At 46.9% G+C, this 24646-nt stretch overlaps 1 protein-coding gene across 4 annotated transcripts in view; it reads left to right on the top strand.

Annotated features, from left to right (window-relative positions):
• The window catches only part of NCOA1 (nuclear receptor coactivator 1), a 299593-nt gene that overhangs the window by 232417 nt on the left and 42530 nt on the right, over positions 1–24646 (top strand). For all 4 annotated transcript variants that reach the window (XM_040348120.1, XM_040348119.1, XM_040348117.1 and 1 more), the window contains exon 11: positions 12177–12336. In XM_040348120.1, coding sequence (XP_040204054.1) covers positions 12177–12336 — 160 coding nt within the window. The remainder of the gene's footprint in view (positions 1–12176; positions 12337–24646) is intronic.

Here is a 24646-nt window from a genome sequence, read left to right as displayed (position 1 = left end):
CCGGGTGGGTGGGGGATTCACATTGGCAGCTATTGATGGGCACACTGGCGGCAGTTGATGGGCACACTGGCAGCAGTTGATGGGCACAGTAGTGGCAATTGATGGGCACAGTAGCGGCAATTGATGGGCACACTGGCAGCAAGACAGTAAGACAATGTACATATTAAATTGTGAAAGTGTTTAAGACTTTACACCTTTCCCAACAAGGGCTTCTATGAGCTATAAACCAATGACCTATCCCACTGGCATCAGACAGTTTAAAACCAACAGCACCCAAAACAGCAGGAAGTTTTATCTTCTTCCCATAGGACCTCAACAGTCATGCTTTTGTTGAATTCTGGTATCTCCCTTATGTAAGAAGTATGACTTTGATACACTCTGTGGGCCAGCAAGAGTTGGTGGTGGGTTTGGTAATTTTCTTGTATTTTCTAAATACCAAACAACCCCTTTAATGCAAAACTAAGTGGAGTTTTATCTCACTTCATGTTGTGTCTACAAGCAGGGGAGGGCTGACAGCCTTAGGCCTGGGAGGCAAGTCCAGTCAAGTGGCCCATAAAGCGTGGAAAAGTGATGGATCGAGTAAAACAATCTAAGATTTTTCATGATCACAAGAGTCCGCACAGAGCCCCCCCTTACATCAGAGTCCGCACAGAGCCCCCCCTTACATCAGAGTCCGCACAGAGCCCCCCCTTACATCAGAGTCCGCACAGAGCCCCCCCTTACATCAGAGTCCGCACAGAGTCCCCCCTTACATCAGAGTCCGCACAGAGCCTCCCCTTACATCAGAGTCCGCACAGACCCCATATACATCAGAGACCGCACAGACCCCATATACATCAGATCTGATGTAAGGGGGTGTTCTGGGAAACTTGATTTAAGGGTGCATGCTGTGGACTATTGTGTAAAGAGGGTCTCTTCTCACCAAAGCCTGCCCCCCCTCCCCTTTAACAAAGTCCACAGAACACCCCTTTTTATACACTGGGAGGCAGGAGAGACTAGAGAGGGTGAGCTTACCAGGATGGAGGCTGAGGCGCAGGCAGGCTGTCTGATGTTTTTTTGGGTTCAAACTTCCTGTCCAGTGCCCACACATGCCCAGGGAGTGTGGGCAGGGCAGACTCGGAATAAGGAGGAGCAGATGAGCTCTATCTCTCCTCGTGCCTGTGCAGAGAGAGAAGGAGATGTCAGCGCTGGTGTGCGCTGAGGCTGAGCTATGTGTGAGACGAGACATAGCTCAGCTCTGCAGCCATCTACCTCGGAGCTGACACAGGCATGGCTGCACAGTGGGAGGTGAACAGCGGCCGTGACCTGTGTTAACAGACCTCCAGCAGGCATAATCCTGCTCTGCAAAAACAGCATTTGGTAGAGGCGGCCGGTGGCTGTGCATAGTGTCACCAGCCCGGAGGGAGATTTCCATACATCCATACAGTTCATTCCTCGTCCAGCTGGCTGAAGCAGAGACAATGGAAAATGGGCATTAAACATTTAGAACCTGCTCTATTTTTTCTCGTCGTTTTTCACATTGTCGTTTTTCTCGTCGTGAAAAACGGTCGTGTGTAGGCTTTAACGACGGGGGTAAAAACATGCATGCTCAGAAGCAAGTTATAAAGGAAATTTGCATAATCAGCCCAAAGGGTGGCACCATTAGAATGGAACTTTCCCTTATAGTGCCGCCGTATGTCACCGCGCTTTGCTTGAGCATTTTTTATCACGATCGTGTGTATGCAAGGCAAGCTTGAGAGGAATCACGTCGAGAAAAACTGTTTTTTTCCATGACATGAAAAACGGTCGTGTGTACGCAGCATTAGATATTTAACAATTACAATGCCAAGGTCTGAATATCTAAATCTACAAGCCCATGATGAGCTGAGCTCCCTGCGAATTGGCAAGCCAGGGCCCTTTTATCGTGTTCTCTCTTCCTGGTGAAGGGGGCGAGAGTAATCGTCCAGATATTGAGTTACTCGGTGCACTCAGCCTCTCGCAAGAATTTCTCGCGTTCCATTGTCTCTGCTTCAGCCAGCTGGACGAGGAATGAACTGTATGGATGTCCCAGAGCTGGAAACCAGATCCTCTGTATGACACATTGGGACACTCTCCTTCCACTCCACCAGTTCTTCTACTGGAGTGCCGGCCAGGGATCAGTCAGCCGCTTCAGGCCCGTTATCCGCTGCATGATGACAGACGATGTCGGCGGGGATGAGATTGCTTTGTGTTTGTTTATTTTTCGAAATATTTCCCATTAAAATCTATTTATTTCACTTTTCTTTTATTGTGATTGTGGGAGGCAAATAGATAATTATATCTATCTATTCATGCCGGTGTCCCAAGCCATGAGCCATGGTTTTAAACAGTGGCGGCTGGTGCTCAAATATTTTTTTTTGGGGGGGGGGGCGCAAACAAACAGAAAAAAAATAATAATATCATTTGCAGCCACTGTGCCCATCAAATGCAGCTACTGTGCCCATCAATTGTCGCCACTGTGCCATCAAATGCAGCCACTGTGTCCATCAATTGCCGCCAGTTTTCCCCATCAAATGCCGCCAGTTTTCCCCATGAAATGCCGCCAGTTTGCCCCATCAAATGCCGCCAGTTTTCCCCATGAAATGCCGCCAGTTTGCCCCATCAAATGCCGCCAGTTTGCCCCATCAAACAATGCCAGTTTGCCCCATGAACTGCCAGTTTGGCCTCCCCGCCTGGCACTTACCTTTCTCGGGTCAGCGCCGTCCTCCACGCTCCCTTCGAGTCCTTGATGTCTTCTCCCGTCCTCTTCTTGGCAGAGATGCTATGATTGGACGCCTAGCGCCTGTCGCTTCAGCCAATCAGGTGATCGGTAACCAGACCCGGTGCACCTGATTGGCTGAGAGGCGGGGCAATGTTAGGAAAGCGATTTCCTAACACAGCACTGTTTAAACAGAGAACGCACAGCAGTAATTCAGATGGCCGGTGCTCAACAAGGGGTCAGACACCTGAATAGTGGCGGCAGCGCTGGACTGGGACAAAAATTTGGCCCTGCACTTCATCCAGACTGCCCCACTTTGACAGGTCTCTCCCACAGCGGCCGGACAACTCCCGCAACCCCCCCCCCCCCCCCCGGCCACCCAAGCCCCCTCACCCCCTTCACTAGTCACTAGCCGTTTTACTTTATTAGAGTAGAACGGCTGGTACTGGTACTCTTATAGGCAGTACCAGTGGGGAAGCTAGACATTATTTCTCCCGGGTCAAAGAATCAGTTTGGTGCCCCCTCCTTATGGGACAAGATTAGGCAGAAGTGAGAAACTCCATCCCTGAGTGGCGGTGACAATAGATAGACTCATGCAACGCATGAATCTATCTATTGGAGATTGACGGTTGCAGGAGAGAGGGGGCGGCGCTCCTACGCCCACTATGGTCGCACCGCCACTGACCAGTACTATAGCTTTAAGGTAGCACCGCAGTACAGGTCCACTTTAAGGAGGCTAGGTGGATCTGTTGAAGGAATCATGGAATGAACACTGTTTGCTGACCTGACTTGGTTTAGACATCAGACACATTATGCAAGGCAACCAAGCAACATGCACCATGGCAATGAAAATCACCAAGACCAGCTTGAATTCTGTAACGTGACTGCGGTGTTGCTGCTCTCGTTAGTCCCGAATCATTATCCAGGGGTTTCATCCATCAGTTCAAGCACGCACATGAATGCGGAACGGTATGTCTAATCAGCGGTTCAGAATTTAAATACATAAACAGAAAGCTCTGTGACAAAAGACAGTGAAAAAGATCTTTGAAAAACCGTCCATGGAAGAAATCGTTTGGATGCCGATAGCTTTTATCATGGCTCATTCATCAGTCCGGCCATGTCGTATGATGTAAACCCCTCATGTAAATTCATCCACGCTGACGCTTCCCAACTTTCTCAATACCTTCTCTGGCTTTTGTCTCTGGGTAGAATAGGGGCTGTTTAACATGCCGTTGGCCAGGAGACCCTCTATTTTATGCAGCCCGAAATGCCGATTATTAGAGCTCCAGCAGTGGAACCATCCATAGATGTCCACTCAACAAATACAAGTCGTATTTCTTTTTTCATACTGTAGCTGTGTGCAGATACACTCGTAGGGTCATTGGTACTGATCCTTAATAAATATTGACCTCCAGATGACCAACAGCTGCAATGTGAATACCCTAAGCACTCTTAGGCCCCGTACACACGTCCGAGAAACTCGACGGGCAAAACATATCGTTTTGCTCGTCGAGTTCCTTGTGAAGCCACTGAGGATCTTGGCGGGCCGAAATTTCCCATTGAACAACAAGGAAATAGAGAACATGTTCTCTATTTGGCTCGACGAGATCCTCGTCGGTTTCCTTGGCCGAAAGTGTACACACGGCCAGGTTTCTCGGCAGAATACGGCTCCGATCGAGTTTCTGGCTGAATTCTGCCGAGAAACTCGGTCGTGTGTACGGGGCCTCACAAGAAGCTTCATCTCAAGTGTAGTTCTTGACTAAGGAATGTGCAGATTACTGAGGCTCTCGTTTTCCTACAACCACCCGTATTCCCTAAACCCAATGATTGACCAGGCGCCACATTCTTTATGGAGTCGAATGGCCATAGCAGCCTTTTTATTACAACAAAACGAAATACAAAAAACTCTCAGCATACAACGTAATGCATATAATAAATTTTTACATAACCATTAAACCAAAAAAAAACTCAGCTTAAACCTGCCCTGTCTAGAGATCTTTGAAGGGCAATTTTTTTCAGACAACTACTGTATTTATCGGGGTATTGCGCGCTCCGGCGTATAGTGTGCACCCCTAATGTAGACCCGAAATTCCTGTGAAAAAAAAAAACATTTTATTACTTACAGTTTTGGTGTCTTGCCCGGCGTCCATCGGCGGCCTTGTCCGGTCCGGCGTCCGTCTGCGGCCTCGGTGGTGTCCTCCCGGCTTCTCCCGTGCTGTCTCCGAGTCTAATCCCCGCTTCCCGCGCTCAGTTTGAACGCCTCCGCCGACATATACTGAGTGCAGTACACTCGGGCACGCTCGGCACGCTCGGCTTATCACGCATAAATGTCAGAGCGTGACCACGAGCGAAGCCGAGCTTGGCCGAATGTACCTGAGTGTACTACGCTACGCTACTACTGTATTACACCAGCTCAGGGACAATTACCAGTTACTTCCTTCCAGATACAACTAACGACAAAACCATTGTTACCATTGTATTGTTAGTAAGGGAAGGGACACCCATACCTCCAGATGGGCCCAACCCCCCTAAATCTCCATTATTTTTACCATCACCGCCTTCAAAGACCCCATACAACCTCCGCTGCTGCCTCCCACTATCTAAAAAAGAAAATTGAACACACCTCTAACGGTGATATGCAAGGGAAAACCATACTCCTGTAAGACCCGCCCCACCAAGTGTGAACCATCCTACCTCGTGCAGACCTAGAAAATTACAAAGGTGACCTCCGAAAAGATACCAACCAAAAAAGGGGAGGGTGGGTGGGAAAAGTCTTATTTTTTCTGTGGCAAAAAAGCTCTGACTGAGCACTGGTGGAAAGAACGCCCCTCTACCTCCCTGAACAACACCACCACACTTGGGACCCACCAATCCTGGTAAGTGCCATAATACCTACCCCCAGCTCTTCCTCTGCCTCACTGCCCACCCCAGTCATGCTGGCCCTCCTCCCAGTTGCACTTTCTGCACCGGGCCATTACTTTACCCTGGGTGTACTAAAGATGAGCGCCAGAAACTTTAGTAAGCTTAAAATATTAACAGGTTGATCGTAGAACTGTAGAATGCAATATGGAAAGGAGAGTGAGGTATAGATCAGGATATCCCCAAGATACAACTGATCTCAAATATTAAGCTAGACCTTAATCTTTTATGAATCTCCTTTAAAAAGATCGATCTGCACACAGTAACCTGGTTGAGAAAGGTGGACCTAGCCAATCAGCAAGCCTTGGGTGGGATGAGAGTACTGGTGATGGATGCTTTGGGAAATGTTAAATATCTGGGACCCTCCCTGTTCTGTTTTTTCCCTCTTGGGCTTTTGCCCTGTGGGAATATCACCATAAGAAGGTCTGTTTCTCTCCCCAGGCTGTGTGCCATAGAGGGGGGGCTGAGAGAGAGAGAGAGGGAGAATGAGATAGAGAGAAAGGGGGCTGAGAGAGGGAGAATGAGAGAGAGGGCATAAGAGAGAGAGAGAGGGATGACAGAGAAAGAGAAGGTGTGTGTGAAGGAGAGAGAGACAGGGGGGTGTGAGAGAGAGGGGGTGTGTCTGTGTGAGAGAGAGGGGGTGTGTGAGAGAAAGGGGGGTTGAAAGAGAGAGGGGGTTGTGAGAGAAAGAGAGGGGGTGTTAGAGTGAGAAAGGGTGAGGGGTGGTATGAGAGAGAGAGACGGGAGTGTGTGTGAGAGAGAGGGGGTGTATGAGAGATAGGGGGTTGAGAGAGAGAGGGGGTGAGAGAAAAAGGGGGGACAGTGAGAGAGATACTGAGAGAGGGGGGCTGAGAGAAAGGGGGAGAAGAGAAAGGGGGGCTGAGAGAGAGGGAGGGAACTGAGAGAGAGGGGGGGAGAGTGAGAGGGGTGTGATAAAAATGCTGAGGGAGAGGGGGCTGAGAGAGGGGGGAACATAGAGAGGCGGGCTGAGAGAGAGAGAAGGGGACAGAGAGAAGGAGACTGAGAGAGAGGGTGAGAGAGAGAGAGGGTGTGTGAGGGAGAAGGGGACTGAGAGACAGGGTAAAAGAGGGTGCCTGGAGAGAGACGGGGGACAGAGAGAGAGAGGGACGTGAGAGAGAGTGAAGGGGACTGAGAGAGAGGACACAGAGAGAGGGGGAACAAAGAGTAGGGCTGAGAGAGAGAGAGAGAGAGAGAGAGAGGAAGGGGGGGAGAGAGAGAGGGGGTTGGGCTGAGAGGAGAGTGAGGAGAAGACGAGAGAGAGCCCCCTAGCTCTGTCCCTATCTGTAGTCCCTGCTTTGCCCTCTGCCACAGTCTGCAGGTAGTCTGTGTATGATTGTGCCAGGTACCTTCCATGCCAGTCTCCGTCCTTGATCCTCTCTGCTCTGTTACATTCAGTGGCTCCCTAGCAAGCCTGTGTCTCCCACCTGTCCTCATCTTCCATGCCCCCAGTCTGCCTGTTCTCCAAGCCTCACTGTTGAAAATTAGGTTTAAGGTGTCCAAGCTCCAGAAGACACTGGGGATGCTGCGCCCGCTGCTCGCCTCTTCGGCCGTCAAAGAGGTGGTGAAGCTCTTCTCTCCCTCCCTTGCTCTCAGGCCTGTAACCTTCCCCACGGAGGCTGCGGGACCACCCACTCACTAGTGGAGATAGTTTCTCACACCTCGACACTGCTTGCTGCTGCACTCTCACTGCCGCGAACCTGGACTCTCTCCCGTGCCCACAGAGATGGCTCTGCGTGCCAGCTGTGGCACGCGTGCCATAGGTTCGCCATTGCTGCTATATATACACATGCACACACAAAAGCAGTGGAGGAAATCACATGAGATTCAGACAGGAATAGCACCACATTCCTGTTCCAATTTGCGCCCATTTATTTTGTATTGACGCAAATCGCACGGCAAAGTATCGTTAATCAGTATCGGCGAGTACTTAACCGAAAGTATTGGTGAAAAAACGTTATCGGTGCAACCCTAATACCAACGATGGGGCGCTATTCTTCCACCTTATACCAATTGTGATGTTCTCTCCCACTGATGCCATAAAAATTTCCTGTGATCACTCGGACCAGGAATTTACATGGCACCTCAGTCCAGGAAGTAGATGGTAATACCTGAACAAAGATGGCGGCAAAACCTTCCTTACAGGGATGTAAGCACTAATACCAAAAATGGCTGAGGTTCGAACCCTTCTCCATTCAAGACACAGTAAAAAGAAAAAAAAAAGTTTTGGCTGGATTTCCACTTTTCTTTTTTTATCTCTAATGCTGCGGTCTAGCTGATTTATCTTCGAAGAATGTATAGTTTACGGTTATGATCGAGTGAACTGATTGTATATAAACACATTAATCACTCAATGTTTGACTTTTTGGAATCCCCGCTCACAATCACCATTCAATATATATATATTTTTTTAATGGGTTACTTGAGCTCAGGCCACACCTAGATAAGAATAAACTGCCTAAATATAAATTAGGGAATTTCTTTATGGTTGCGCGATGCTCGTGATGTCACCTGTACTGTGCATTAATCTGTCTGACTGGTTGTTATCTTAAACTCGTCATTTAACCACTTGCCGACCGGCTCATGCCGATATACGTCGACAAAATGGCACGGCTGAGAATATTAACGTACCTGTACGTTGCCCTTCAAGGCGCGGCATTATGGGCGAGTGCACGCCTGCCGCGAGCTCCGTGAGTGTGAGCATTTCCCCGTTCTGCCTAATAAGGCCCCGTACAGACGAGCGGACAGTCCGATAAAAAAGGTCCGCCGGACCGTTTCCATCGGACATTTTTGCACACATGGTTGTACACACCATCAAACAGAAATCCACGCGGACACGATACGCGGTGACGTGGCCACGCCGTCGCAGCGACGATGACGCGGCGACGTGCGCGGCTCTGGAAGGTCAATGCTTCCACGCATGTGTCGAATCACTTTGACGCATGCGAGGGCTTTCGGCCAAGCGGACATGTCCGGTGAGTCTGTACAGACGACGAACATGTCAGACGGATATGCTTCCAGCGGACATGTTTCTTAGCATGCTAAGAAACATTAGTCCGCTGGAAACCTGTCCAATCCGCCGGAAAATTGTCCGGTCCGCCGTACACACGACCGAACATGTCCGCTGAAACTGGTCCGCGGACCAGTTTCAGCGGACATGTTCGGTCGTGTGTACGGGGCCTAACAGGACACTGATCACAGCTCCCTGTGATCGGGAGCAGTGATCAGTGTCGTGTCACACGTAGCCCATCCCCCCCCACAGTTAGAACACATCCCTAGGACACACTTAACCCCTTCAACGCCCCCTACTAATTAACCCTTTCACTGCCAGTGTCATTTTTACAGTAATCAGTGCATTTTTATAGCACTGATCGCTGTATAAATGACAATAGTCCCAAAATGCCATCAAAAATGTCCGATGTGTCCGCCATAATGAAGCAGTCACAATAAAAATCACTGATCACCGCCATTACTAGTAAAAAAAAAATATTAATAATAATGCCATAAAACTATCCCCTTTTTTGTAGACGCTCTAACTTTTGCGCAAACCAATCAATAAACCCTTTTTGCGATTTTTTTTTTAACAAAATGTAGATGTAGGAATACTTATCGGCCTAAACTGAGGAAAAAAATATTGTTTTAGATATTTTTTAGGGATATTTATTATAGGAAAAAGTAAAAAATATTGCTTTTTTTTTCAAAATTGTCACAATTATTTTTGTTTATAGCGCAAAAAATAAAAACCCGCAGAGCTGATCAAATACCACCAAAAGAAATCTTTATTTGTTGGGAAAAAAGGACGTCAATTTTGTTTGGGAGCCACGTCGCACGGCCGCGCGCAATTGTCAGTTAAAGCGATGCAGTGCAGAATCTCAAAAAGTGCTCTGGTCTTTGGCCAGCCAAATGGTCCAGGGCTGAAGTGGTTAATGACAGTTGAGTTTGGCAGAGGCATCCTGGCTTTTGTTTTTAGCAAGAGTTAGGGCCCTTTCACACTGGTGCGTTTTTGCGGTAAAAATAGCGCTATTAAAACGCTCATAAAACGCTCCCCATGCCCCCTCCATTGAACTGAATTAAAAACTGCTGTAAAAACGCGGTAAAAACGCGGTAAAAATGGAGCGTTAAAATCGCGGTAAAACACCACAATTTTACCGCGTTTTTAGCGCGATTTTACCACGTTTTTAATTCATTTCAATGGAGAGGGGCATGGGGAGCGTTTTAATAGCGCTATTTTTACCACAAAACGCGGCAAAAAACGCACCAGTGTGAAAGGGAGTGTGTAGCATTATCATTTCCCTGTGTGGCTAGTTAGTTCCCAGCTGTGCTTACATAGAGCCGTCAGAAAAACGGAAAATTGAATGACAGATACTTACCATAAGTTTCCTTTCCTGATGAGCTCCATGGCAGCACAGATCCCATACAGCAGGGGTAGGCAACCTCGGCCCTCCAGCTGTTTTGAAACTACAAGTCCCATGAGACATTGCAAGACCCTGACAATCACAGGCATGACTCCTAGAGGCAGAGGCATGATGGGATTTGTAGTTTTAACACAGCTGGAGTGCCGAGGTTGTCTACCCCTGCCATACAGTTTGGTAGGACTAGGTACAGGAAGCAGGTGGGCTCAAATTTATGAGTTAACGTCCTGAGAGCAAGGGTGTGGAGCCTATACCCATCTGTGCTGCCATGGAGCTTGTTAGGAAAGGAAAATTACGGTAAGTATCTGTCATTTAATTATCTGTTTTATTTTTTTGTCTGTTTTTTTTTATTCCTGTGAAAAAGATAAAATAATAAATACAAATGGGCTGTTCTTTCACACAAAGACTAATACTTGGAAGGATCTCCCCAAATGCTCAGGAGCCATTTTACGTCTTTCAAACCTTTCACAAACCACCAAATCTCACCCTAATTGCACTTGCTCCATTAACTCATCCGAAATATATATTATGCATAGGGGTTGATTTACTAAAACTGGAGAGTGTACAATCTGGTGCAACTGTGCATGGTAGCCATTTAGCTTCCAGGTTGTTGTTTTTTGTCAAAGTTTAATTGAACAAGCTGAAATTAGAAGCTGATTGGCTACCATGCACAGCTGGACCAGATTTTGTAAATCAACCCTATAGTATATATGATACGCTTCCTGATGACGACATAGACGAAACGTACGTCGAGGCGGTACCTGGGCACGCACAGCATCAACTTGCTGGTTCTCTGACGCCAGAGGTGGAACGCACGCCAGCTTCCCCAGCAAGGACCCATCTTTCTCTATTCGACCTAAAGCCGTACAGCCTCAGTGCCGGGACATGGGCACTTTCCAACCAAGCTGCAGCCAAGGAAAAGAGATCATTTGCCATAGCTTGTCCTGTAGTGACAACAAAGCCCAAATTGACCTTTTTTCTAGCGAATAAGGTCAACGACATCTGGTAAGGTGCTATCCTTATTAGCACAATTGTGGTGTACCTTAAGTGGTGAAGGTGGAAACCATTTCTCTATTCGTTCAACACATATTGAAGAATATCTGAGCACTACTATGCACTTTTTATGGACTCTTTTCACTGTTATACTGTAACGGACTCATATATGTTTTGGTTCATGCTTGTTCCGTTGTGATATATTTATAGGCAACCACTCGCAACCACTCGCTATTTTTGCATTGTTGGTATTTATTATAACTGTTTATTATTTATGTTATGTATTCACAGTTAGTATAGCGCCCCCTGCCTTGCTATTTTGTACACATCTCCAGCTAGCTGGAAATTTTGGGGAGCAGCTTTTTTTGATAAATTTAATTTATTCACTTAGTCACATTTAAATCATATTTTATTTGGCGCGAGATCCTTTTTCCTTCTATATATGATAGCATAAAATAATTAAATGTGAAGAGAAAAACAGGTATTATGGCCACCCAGGTGTACTTCAGGTAATGCAGGAAGAGCTTTAATGACCCACGGATCTGTGAGAGACAAATGACACGGAAAACAGGCTTGAGTGTGTTCATAAGATCTCTAGTCTTTATTTAGTACCACAGCGGTTTATTTGCAGAAGAAAGAAAGGAGGGGCTGTGTTTTAATGCATGTGTTTCTAAAAGCTATACAAACTCTGTACTTTCTTATCATGATTTAAACTGCTGATTTTAGTTAACAAGAACTAGCTGATGATTTTGCTTACACAACAGGCTGCTCCGTGAATCAGCTTGGCATACTCATGTAGGAGAAAATCATGTCATATAGGGAGCAGATATTCAATAATGTCACCTAGGATTTAAAAGTGACATGTTGCGCAGTAATGGAGTAGGTTTTACGGTTTTAAGAATGAGGTAGGTAGTGGAGGAAAAGGGAAAGTAAGAGGGGGGGATAAAGAAAGGAAGAGAGTAGGAGAAGAGTGAAGAAAAAAAACAGGGGGGGAGGGGCATGGACCTTCCACAAAAAAATTGGGTAGTCGAAAGTGATGAATCAAAGCCTTGTGGGCCACAAAAGGTCACCCTGCCATTTATATGTTTCAATCATTTCTGTTTTTGTTTTTTCTGTAGTTCACAGATGAGTTTGAACAGCTGGGACAGTTGTTACCATCTCAGCTACCTGGGTTCGGATCATCCGAGAGGACAGAAAGCAGTTTACCAATGAAGTCGGAGCTCTTACCTGCATCTCTACAGACTGGCACCGTGGCCAGGACACCCTCTGGGCTGAACAGTATGTATAGCTTGTTGCCAAAGAACCGGTCCAACCTTAAACTAATATTTAGTATTTAGGACTTTTTATGATGTACAATTTCTGGGGGGGGGGATAGATTGGAGAGGAATTATAACCTTAATTTGTATTGCTATCTTGGACTCTTTTGGGAAAGATGAGAGACGCTTTTTTCCAAACTATTTTTGAGTGTTCGGAAAGATATCCTGTTGGAGAGACCTCATGTGACCACTGGGACAGGATGTGACCACAAATCAGGCAACAGACATCTGATGGATGTTCTAACCCTACCCCATATACCTTGTTCTTAGTGTGGCCAAAGAGTCAGGCCAACCTGAAAGTCATTTTTAAGTTTTAGGACTTATTATGGTTTACATTGTTTTTGGATAGAGTGGGGAAGAGTCAGCGCCTCAATGTTCATTGTGGTCTTGGTCTCTGTTGGGAAATATGTCCTGTTGTAGAGACCTCAGATGACCATTGGGACAGGATGTGACCACAAATCCAGCAGCAGACATCTGGTGGATGTTCTAACCCTTCCCCGCTTTTTTTTTATGTTATTTTGCATAGAGTGGGGAAGTTAGAACCTCCATTTGTATTTCTGTCTAGGACTTTGTTGGGAAAGATGTCCTGTTGGAGACCTTGGGTGACCACTGGGACAGGATGTGACCACAAATCCAGCAGCAGACATCTGATGAATTTTCTAACCCTACCCCATATACCTTGTTCTTAGTGTGGCCAAAGTATCAGGCCAACCTGTAAGTAATATTTAGGTTTTAGGACTTTTTATGGTTTACATTGTTTTTGGATAGAGTGGGGAAGAGTTAGAACCTCCATTTGTATTGCTGTCTAGGACTCTGTTGGGAAAGTTGTCCTGTTGGAGAGACCTAAGGTGACCACTTGGATAGGATGTGACCACAAATCCAGCAGCATACATCTTATACATGTTCTAACCATTCCCGCTTTTTTCAAAGCATTTTTGCATAGAGTGGGGAGGAGTTAGAAACCCAATTTGTATTGCTGTCTAGGACTCTGTTGGGAAAAATGTCCTGTTGGAGACCTCGGGTGACCACTGGGACAGGATGTAACCACAAAGCCAGCAGCAGACATCTGATGAATGTTATAACCCCACCCCATATACCTTGTTTTTAGTGTGGCAAAAGAATCAGGCCAACCTGAAAGTAATATTTAAGTTTTAGGACTTTTTTTGGGGATAGAGTGGGGAAGAGTTAGAACCTCTATTTTTATTGCCGTACTGGACCCTGTTGGGATAGATGTCCTGTTGGAGAGACATTAGGTGATCATTTGAACAGTCTATGGTTTCCTCAGTCACAGAGAGGCAGCTATCCAATTGGATGTTGAAACCGCATGTGACGTTGGTGGCCATCTTGGGTCTTGCAGAATCTATTTAAGACCCTGGCTCCCCGGTTTGCCACACATTTTGCAATTGTAGGGTCAGGTCACCAGTCCAGCAGCATACATCTGATGGATGTTCTAACCCTTCCCTGATTTGTTTTTTCAAGACATTTTTGCATAGAGCAGGGAGGAGATAGAACCTCCACTTGTTTTGCCATCTTGGTCTCTGTTGGGAAAGATGTCCTGTTGGAAAGACCCCAGGTGACCACTGGGACAGAATGTGACCGCAAATCCAGCAGCAGACATCTAAGGGATGTTCTAACCCTCCCTTGCTTCATCAACTAACTATTTTAAATGTGCAGCTATGCCAAAGTGAATAACTATGGAACTGTCCATGAGGCTAGTGGTGGAGCCATGTCATAAGCTCCATGCTTCATTGTCCTATTCTGACTGAATTTTTAGACGGTGAGTTTTCCATCTATTGAGACCACTCTGTAAAAAAAGAAAGGACAGAGCGGATCACATTACAGCTTTCAAAGGAAAAACAACTCCTCTTGCAGCCTTGTCTTCACTTTCAAGGTTTATTTAATACATGTTGGTCCTCATAAATCTCCCCCTTTCCACCATGATCTACAGACTATAGGGGTCTGTTGTTCTATCTCGCATTGATTTGTCTGAGTGACCTGCTAAGAGGCCTGAACATTAATACTAATTTTGTCCTGACTTTGGAGGACAAGGCTGATGGATGACCCAGATGGGAGGTGGATGCTGCTTGATATATGATATTGACTATGCCGAAGGCTGCGCTCTTTTTCACCCTTCTAGTCACTGCTTCGTCCCCCTACGGGTCATAATTCTCCAGCACAACATGGAGATATTTACTGTCTGTTTTTGTTCAAGGTCCTTGCTCTGCAGTTTACTGGTATTGCCATTACTCAGCTGCTGGACATAGAGTGAATTATGGACACCACACTAAACAAACCAAAAGTACATTCCCTTTTACTGGGTTTTTGGCAAAGAGATATTTTTGTAAAGTCTTCGCCGAAGGCCATTTTGTAAGTTTGATTGCTGCTTATTTTCCTAGCAATTGAAAAGGTTCTGCAAGAAGACAATGGTCTTGGTTTTTACATTAATCTAGCCATGTTATAGATCAACCTGTGCAGGAGACAGTTCATGTGAGAGTTTGCTTTGGGGGATGGAAGATGGGGTAAGAGTCCTCCAGATTTGTGTAGGGACCAATGCACGATGCCAGATGGTACCAAAAGGAATTTGGAGCCTAGTCTCTAATGCCGCATTCCAGACACATAAGGATGGGACAATTGTCGATGTATACCCTAATTTACCAGAATGGTCTGTGAAGATGAGGATGAGAATGTTTTGGATCAGACTAATTGTCTGGTGAGCAGTGGCAGCTGGTGCTCAAAATTTTTGGGGGGGTGCAAACAAATTGAAAAAAAAAACATCAATTGCCACCACTGTGCCCAATAAACGCAGCCGCTGTGCCCATCAAACTCCACCAGTTTGCCCCCTCAAATGCAGCCAGTTTCCCCCCAAATGCAGCCAGTATCCCCCCAAAAATGCAGCCAGTTTCCCCCCTCAAATGCAGCAGTTTCCCCCCTCAAATGCAGCAGTTTCCCCCCTCAAATGCAGCAGTTTCCCCCCTCAAATTCAGCCATTTTCCCCCCTCAAATTCGGCCAGTTTCCCCCCCTCAAATGCGGCCAGTTTCCCCCCTCAAATGCGGCCAGTTTCCCCCCTCAAATGTGGCCAGTTCCCCCCCCCCCAAATGCGGCCAGTTTCCCCCCTCAAATGCGGCCAGTTTTCCCCCTCAAATGCAGCCAGTTTTCCCCCTCAAATGCAGCCAGTTTTCCCCCTCAAATGCAGCCAGTTTTCCTCCTCAAATGCAGCCAGTTTTCCCCCTCAAATGCAGCCAGTTTCCCCCCTCAAATGCAGCCAGTTTGTCCCCAGGATCTGGGCGTCACCAAGTTGGGGGTAGTCCTGGGCAGAGGCGCCATCTTTAGTTACACATTCTCCATTCGATGGGAGGGGTGCTGCTGGAGAGGCTGTGACACTGAAATCACTTGTTACTGTGAAAAAAAAAAAATGGCTTGTATGCAGGCTGAGCCAGGTATGTAAAGAGTTAGTGATAAGAGTCTGCTGCTATACTGAAACATGATACCTCACACAGGCAGTGAAAGAAAAAGCCTTTAAAACCTCAAAAAAGCCATACTTCAATATTCTTTTATGTAATGCCCTTCTTCCAGTAGAAGGCGGCCAGTATATGCATCTGCCCCCCCCCCCCCCCCCCCCCCCCCCCCCCAGTTGTGCAAGGCTTTAGAGCTCTGTGAGGACCATGGGACCCGGAAGTGACATGAGCACTGCAGACCAGAACTTCCCACACTACAGACTAGTAAAAATAAGAGGACTTGGAGCCCAGCTGTCGTATGAGTTTTAGGTAATTGTTAGGTAATACAATTTTTCCTTCTTGGAGATGAGCTTTGTGCATGTGGTTCAAGCCTATAGGCAGGTGCAATCTATTTTCTCCACTGCAAGTGGCGCTCATCAGCAGCGGCAATGTAGATGGGGGAGAAAGTGAAGAGGTACCTGGTTCCTCTATGGTTTCCTCAGTCACAGAGAGGCAGCTATCCAATTGGATGCTGAAACCCCATGTGACTTTGGTGGCCATCTTGGGTCTTGCAGAATCTATTTAAGACCCTGGCTCCCGGTTTTGCCACACATTTTGCAAGTGTAGGGTCAGGTCACTTGTTTTGATAGGTACAGTAAAAGGAAAAGGTTCCAGAGGAGTAGGGAAAGTGCAGGGACCACGCCAACCCTCTGGAAAGCCTCCCCTTTGGGTACAGACCGACCAGGCCTCATTCTTCTCCTCGTGGCAGACACTTTTGGCATCTTCAGGTCTCCAGTCTACTGTCCTGTCACTGTTGCAACTTGTAAGTGTTACCTCCCCACCGGGCCTGTTGTGTACTGCTGAAATTTAGCTAAATATATTCCTGTTAGGCTGCATTCACACCTAATGGCGGCGTTTTGTCCCGCGAATTGCAGCGTTTTGTACCGCGATTTGCGGCGATAAAACGCCACGATTTTAACCCCCATGACCCCCCAGGTCCACATCTCCTATGCCGAACGCCGAAGCCGCCTGAAAAAAAGGGTCCTGGACTTGTTTTGAGCTTCAGGCGTTCGGCGTTTCGGCGTTCGGCGTGGAGATGTGAACCATCTCCATAGAGGGCAATGGTATTTCTCCCCTCCAGCGTATCGAGCGTCGGGCGTGAATACGCCTAGGTGTGAATGGAGCCTTACTGTACTTGGACTCCATGTGGTTTCTACCCACCACGTCATGCTGAACCTACCCACAAGCGAATATACTGCGCCCCCATTCTCCTCTTCTGCAGGATATATAGAAGTACGTCTGTAGGTTTCCCATACAGTTCCTTCCTTTAATTCAGGGATCTCCAAACTGTGGCCCGAGGGCCAGATGTGGGCCCTTGGGGAACTATTCCTCCAACTGATATGAGGCACTATTCCTTCCACTGAAACCAACAAGGAGGCACTATTTCTTCTACTGATATCAATGGTGGGATACTATGCCTCCTACTGATAGGGGCACTTCTCCTCCTCCTACTGACCACCAACCCTGAGGCCACATTTATTCTTACTGGTGCTGGGCCCGGGACATTTTCTGCACCCACTGGCCACGATCCAGCCCTTTCTAAAGTCTGAAGGACAATAAAGAAAAAGACAATTAAGGTCTGGTGTGAGTCTGGTTTGAAGGACAATAAAGTGGCCCTTTGTTTGAAAAGTTTGGAGACCCCTGCTTTAATTGGTAGCTTCCAGCTATCAGTGAAGCCTCGTACACATGGCCGAGGAACTCGACGGGCGAAACATATCGTTCTGCTCGTCGAGTTCCTTGTTAGGCTGTCGAGGAACTCCGCGAGCCAATTTTCTCCATTCCCGTCGAGGAAAAAGAGAACATGCTCTCTTTTTGGCTCGACGAGTTCCTCGACAGTTTCCTCGTCGAAAAATGTACACACGACCGGTTTCCTCGGCAAAAAAAATAACCCAGTTTCTTGCTGGAAACTCGGTCGTGTGTACGAGGCCTTAGAGAGGATCGCGCTACAGCACGTGCACAACTTTTCCATGAATCGGGGTCATCAAGGACCGAAGCCAGAATTTGTGTTTGCGATGCCAGTAGAATTGGAGATAATCAAGGCATCCTGAACTGAATTTCTTTAATGCCCTCCAGTTTTAACTTTTTTCCTACATCTGGTTTTCGGCGGCCCAGTTCCTCTTTTATAATATCAAGCCGCGCTTTCTTATTCTCTGCAGGGAAAAGTAAATTCCTCCCATCACATTGCCGAGATTCTAAATTTATAAAAAGAAAAATGAATGTTACTTACTGTACATTCTAATTTGTTTTCAGAAATCCGATGCAGTCATATCCTGGTTTTCAGTCTTAAATAAACAAACATCAGGACTTGCGGAGGCTGAAATGTTATACAGAGTTACAGAAATTAGCAGTCAAAGGAGCAATCGTGTATGGAAGGCAAATATTTTCAGAGGACGTCGTAATGGTCTTCTGTGCAGTGTTTATCACACGCCGGCGTCAAAGGAAGATTTGATTACTGCTATAGACCAAAAGGACGCTGGAGATTTAAGTCATCGGCTTGTACAATTCTTTGCTGTGCGCAGTTTATGTCTAGCAACGCTGCCAGCTCCTTCTGAGCTGGTAGTCCCCCTCTTGTTGGATGTTCAGGTTAAACATGGCTGCCATAGGTTTGAATTTGGAGCGATAGTGGTTTGGGTTAAAGGATGGCTGCCTTAAAGTAAAGTGAAGGCACATTTTTTTTTTTTTTAAGTTTTAGGTAGAGTCAGGGGTGTTGCCAAGTCTACAAAAGATCTGGGGCTAGAGCCCATAGCAGCGAAGTAAATAAAGTCATACACTTGGGCGGACATACACAATTACACATGTATATAATATACATGTATGTCTGTATATATAGAGCTTCCCCTTACATTAGGGTCCCCAGAGAGCCTCCCCTTACATCAGGGTCCCCAGAGAGCCTCCCCTTACATCAGGGTCCCCAGAGAGCCTCCTCCTTACATCAGGGTCCCCAGAGAGCCTCCCCTTACATCAGGGTCCCCAGAGAGCCTCCCCTTACATCAGGGTCCCCAGAGAGCCTCCCCTTACATCAGGGTCCCCAGAGAGCCTCCCCTTACATCAGGGTCCCCAGATAGCCTCCCCTTACATCAGGGTCCCCAGAGAGCCTCCTCTTACATCAGGGTCCCCAGAGAGCCTCCTCCTTACGTCAGGGTCCCCAGAAAGTCTTCCTTACATCAGAGTCCCCAGAGAGCCCCCCCCTTACATCAGGATCCCCAAAGAGCCCCCCCTTACATCAGGGTCCCCAGAGAGCCCCCCTTACATCAGGATCCCCAAAGAGCCCCCCCTTACATCAGGATCCCCAAAGAGCCCCCCCTTACATCAGGGTCCCCAGAGAGCCCCCCCTTACATCAGGATCCCCAGAGAGCCCCCCCCCTTACATCAGGATCCCCAGAGAGCCCCCAACCTTACATCAGGGTCCCCAGAGAGCCCTAGAGCCCTACATCCCCCCTTGTCTGCAGCAATTATAAAAAGTAAAACTTCTGCTCAGCTAGGGGCCAGGGGAAGCATTAGGACTGTTTAACCCTTCAGTTCAAGTGTTTACCTTGTGTGGTGATCCAGGCAGGACTGGGCTCCGGGCTCCATCTACTCAGCTGGTGGCCGGGGAGGAACATAACTAGTAAATTATCAGGCACACAGGCACAGTTCTTATCTATATTCTGCAGCTCCGACAATTTAATCATTGTCCCGACGTCCACGTCTATACCAACCTGCCAGGCAATATAATTGCCGGAAATCGCAGCTTAAGGATTACACCGCCCAAGCCCAAAAATCATCAAATAGTCCCGGCGGAGTAATCCTTGCGCTGCGGTTCCCGACAATTTCATTATTCGGCAGATTGGTATAGAAGTGGATGTCGGGACAATGATTACATTTTCGGAACTGCTGAATATAGATAAGAACTTGTGCCTTATAACGTTAACTAGTCATGTTCCTCCCCTGGCCACCAGCTGAGGAGATGGAGCCCAGAGCCAACCCTAGGTAAGAGACTCTGGGCTATGGACCCCAGTAGCCACCCCCTAGAAACGCCACTGGGGGATTAGAACAGTTGCCAGGTTTTTATTGCTGTCTATTAGTGAGATTAACTTCTCCATTTGTCCTGGTGACCGTTATCATCGAAAATGAAAGAAAATCCTAAATTTTGAGTGGTCACCAGAACAGGAATAGAGGGGACATCTTCCAGTTGGGACCCTAGTTCTGGTGACTACTAGGGATTACCTTACTTTGGAAGGATTACCTTTCACTTCCTGTTGCGAAAGTCTAGGGAAATCTTCCCAATAGAAGACAGATGGCAAAAAAAAGGCCTGACGAGCTATAAGCCTCCTTTACTGATGCCTCCAGTTCTTCTTTAATGCCGCGTACACACGATCGGAAATTCCGACAAGAAAACCGTGGATTTTTTTCCGCCGGAATGTTGGCTCAAACTTGTGTTATATACACATGGACACACAAAATTCTCACCGTCAAGAACGCAGTGACGTACAACCAGAGGCGTATCTAGTGAAAATAGTGCCTATGGCAAGCACTGAAACTGTGCCCCTGTCTAAACATTCGAAACCCATCTTTAACCACTTGAGATCCGCGCTATAGAAGAAATACGTCCGCAGCGCGGCTCTCAAGTGCCAAGTGGCCGTTTAAAAACGGCCTTTATGTGCATTACCCGCGCGCGCCACTGGGTGGCGCGCGGCGGGTAAAAACTGTCCCGACGCATCGCCGAAGACCCGATGCGTGTACCTGGCGGCCGCGATGTCCGCCGGGTACACGCGATCGTCGGTGACACGGCAGGTGACAGCAGGGACGTGGAGCTCTGTGTGTAAACACAGAGCTCCACGTGCTGTCAGAGGAGAGGAGACCGATCTGTGTCTCTTGTACATAGAGACACAGCATCGGTCCCCTCCCCCAGTCACCCCCCTCCCCCCACACAGTTATAACACACCCAGGCTACACAGTTAACCCCTTCCTCACCCCCTAGTGTTAACCCCTTCACTGCCAGTCACATTTATACAGTAATTCGTGCATTTTTATAGCACTGATCGCCGTATAAATGTGAATGGCGCCAAATTTGTGTCAAAAGTGTCCGATATGTCCGCCGCAATATCCCAGTCCCAATAAAAATCGCAGATCGCCGCCATTACTAGTAAAAAAAAAAAATAATAAAAAAAATCATAATTCTGTTCCCCATTTTGTAGGCGCTATAACTTTTGCGCAAACCAGTCGCTTATTGCGATTTTTTTTTTTTTTTTTACAAAAATACGTCGAAAAATACGTATCGGCCTTAACTGAGAAAAAAAATAGTTTTTTAAAAAAAAATTGGGATATTTATTATAGCAACAAGTAAAAAAAAAATATATTTTTTTTAAATTGTTGCTCTTTTTTTGTTTATAGCGCAAAAAATAAAAACCGCAGAGGTGATCAAATACCACCAAAAGAAAGCTCTATTTGTGGGGAAAAAAGGACGCCAATTTTGTTTGGGAGCCACGTCGCACGACCACGCAATTGTCAGTTAAAGCGACGCAGTGCCGGACGCTGAGATTTCGCCTGGGAACGAAGGGGGTTTATGTGCCCAGTAAGCAAGTGGTTAAGATAACCTTAACAAAAAAAAAAACAACAAAACAAGTGATATTTATCATCCCTTGTGATACCTTGGGTAGTGACATAATCTCTTTATGGAAAAATCTGGGGTTTATTAGACCCCTGATCCCTCCTCTGTCCTCCAAGGCCAGGTAAATGCAGAACCAATACTGGAAGTGATGAAATCTTCATCACCTAAGGCCTCAGTTTTCACAGAGGAGAGGGAGAAACTGATGTTCCTCCTTCTTTGTGCACTGCCAATCCGACCAGATGGAATGGGAGAGCCTGGGAGAACAGGGGAGGGCTGTGGCTGATCACAGTAGGGATAGCGCTGCCATTGTCCATTAGCAAAGGTGCTGAAAAGGAGATCCTGCCTATGCTCAGGAGGAGGGAAGAAGAGACCCTCAGACCCTGGTAAAAGCCTTGCTGCCCAGCCACTCAACAGCGCCCCCTTCATATGGCGCCCATGGCACTTGCCATGGCTGCCATACCCTAGATACGCCACTGTGTACAACACTACAACGAGCCGAGAAAAATTAAGTTCAATGATTCCGAGCATGTGTTGAATTGATTCCGAGTATACGTGTTTTTTTGCACATCGGAATTGCATACCGATGATCAAAAATAACTTTTCCCGTCTGAAAATTTGAGAACCAGCTCTCAAATTTTTGCTGTCGGAAATTCCGACAGAAAAAGTCTGATGGGGCCTACACACTGTTGGAATTTCCGACCAAAAGCTCACATCAAACTTTTCTTGTCGGAATTTCCGACCGTGTGTACGCGGCAATCGTTTTTTCTGATGGTCTGTCTTATGATAGCAGTTGAAGTTACAAAATAGCTGCTTTAAACTTGAATGAGTGGTCCAACTTTTGTTAGAAGTCCATTTTACAGAATGGCTATCTTTGGTTTTAATTGATAGTCCTTCTTGTGCTTAGACATTCAGGTTACAAACTTTCTATCTTGGGTTTGACTTTGTGGTCCACATTGCATTAGCAGTTCAAATTGCAAATTGACTGTCTTAGATTTGCCCTTCTTAATGGACCACTAATGGTTTGCATGCCCCAAGCACACATGCCCATGTGTACGAGGCCCAACCTGACATTGTCTAAAAAAAGCCCATCCTTACGTCAGGAAGACATTAAACTAACCCAAAAAAACTTCTTGAGGACATACATCAATAAATGAACCTCTGTAATGACCATCCTCCTAAAAAGGGGAAGTGAGTGGTCAACTCTCTCTTCAGCCCTTAGGCTCTTCTAAGCCTAATGCCGCGTACGCACAAATGGAAAATCCGAAAAGATAACCTTGTTTTTTTTCCCGACGGAACCTTGGCTCAAACTTGTCTTGCATACACACAGTCACACCAAATTCCGACTGTCAAAATCGCGGTGACGTACATCACTACGACGAGCCGAGAAAAATTAAGTTCGATGCTTCCGAGCATGCGTCGACTTGATTCCAAGCATGCATGGTTTTTGGTGAGTCGGAATTGAATACAGACGATCGGAATTTCCACCAAGAACTTTTCTTGTCGGAAAATGTGAGGCCCCGTACACACGACCGGTTTTCTCGGCAGAATCCAGCAAGAAACTCGATGGGAGACCTATTCTGCCGAGGAAAACCGGTCGTGTGTACACTTTTCGACGAGAAACCCGTCGGGAAACTCGTCGAGCCAAATAGAGAGCATGTTCTCTATTTCCTCGTTGGGCAATGGGAAAATTTGGCTCGACGAGTTTTCTGACAGCCGAACAAGGAACTGGACGAGCAAAACGATGTGTTTTGCCCGTCGAGTTTCTCGGTCGTGTGTACGGGGCCTTAAGAATTTTGAGAAGCTCTCAAATTTTTCTTGGCGGAAATTCCGACAGAAAAATTCAGATGAAGCCAACACACGGTTGGACTTTCCGACCAAAAGCTCACATCAATCTTTTCTTGTCGGAATTTCCAATTGTGTGTACGCAGCATAAGGGTTGAAGGTCTTCAGATGAGTGGTTGTCAGCTTAGCCTCGACCAAAGTTCAGGTCCAACCCCTTCACCCTATGCCAAAGTGGCAACCCCAGATGCCACGCCATGCTTTCTTGATACTAAGGGTCACATCTCCTTCACTCCCACTTGGTACACCCAAGTTAGATATCTATAGTTGACTGCTAGAGTTGACTTATGCCTTAAGCTATTCTCTTACCCTTTTGTTTTTTCTATGAACGTTTTTCTAATATTGCTGATACATCTATTCCAGCCTTTTTCAGCCATAGGGTCTTTCTGGGTTCTTCAGGCTTGCCTTAGCCAAATGCCTAAAAATGGCCGCAAATTACCCAAAAACTGCCCATAAGCTAGTAGTGTCTTATCTTGCTTATTCCTCCTGTGTGGGTTCCAGAATAAAAAAGAACCAGGGGCCAGATTCACAGCGGAGATACTCCGTCGTATCTCTCAGAGTATCTATGCGACTGATTCATAGAATCAGTTACGCATAGATAGCCCTTAGGCTGCATTCACATTGTAACGCCGCGTATTCGGCGTATTTTGCCGCGATTTCTTGAACTTTTTTTTTTTTCGCAAATTATTTCCATTGCTGTCTATGGCCGAACGCCAATGCCGCCTGAAAAAAAGGGTCCGGGACTTGTTTTCAGGCGGCAGGCGTACGGCGTTCGGCGTGAGATGTGAACCATCTCATAGACAGCAATGGAAATTCGCCCCTCCAGCGTATCGAGCGTCGCGCTTCAGGCGTTTTGTCGCCTAGGTGTGAATGCAGCCTTAGATCCGACAGGTGGAATTGTTTTACACTGTCGGATCTTAGGATGCAATACCGCAGCCGCCGCTGGGTGGAGTTTGCATCGTATTCAAGCGTCGGGTATGCAAATTAGCAGTTACGGCGATCCACGACGGATTTTCGCCTTCGGTACATCGTCGCTAGTATAGTTTCCCGTCGCAATTTTAGTCGTCGTTTGACCTGCCCTAACTTTAGTCAGCACACGTATGTGCTGTTTAAAGTATGGCTGTCGTTCCTGCGTCGAAATGTAAAAAAAATGTTGTCTTGCGTAAAACGTCCGGGAATACGAAAGTACGCTACGCACGTCGTCGCCGTTCGAAAAAATGACGTCACTTCGCGCAAAGCACGGAAGGAATTTCAAAACGGAGCATGCGCAGTAAGGCCGGCGCGGGAGCGCGCCTAATTTAAATGGCACACGCCGGAGGCTGCCAGCGTAAGTTTTCACGCAAGTGCT

The sequence above is a fragment of the Rana temporaria genome, chromosome 4, assembly GCF_905171775.1.
Source record: "Rana temporaria chromosome 4, aRanTem1.1, whole genome shotgun sequence".
NCBI lineage: Eukaryota > Metazoa > Chordata > Amphibia > Anura > Ranidae > Rana > Rana temporaria.
Note: the sequence above shows the minus strand (reverse complement) of the source record. Positions and strands in the feature narration are given on the sequence as shown.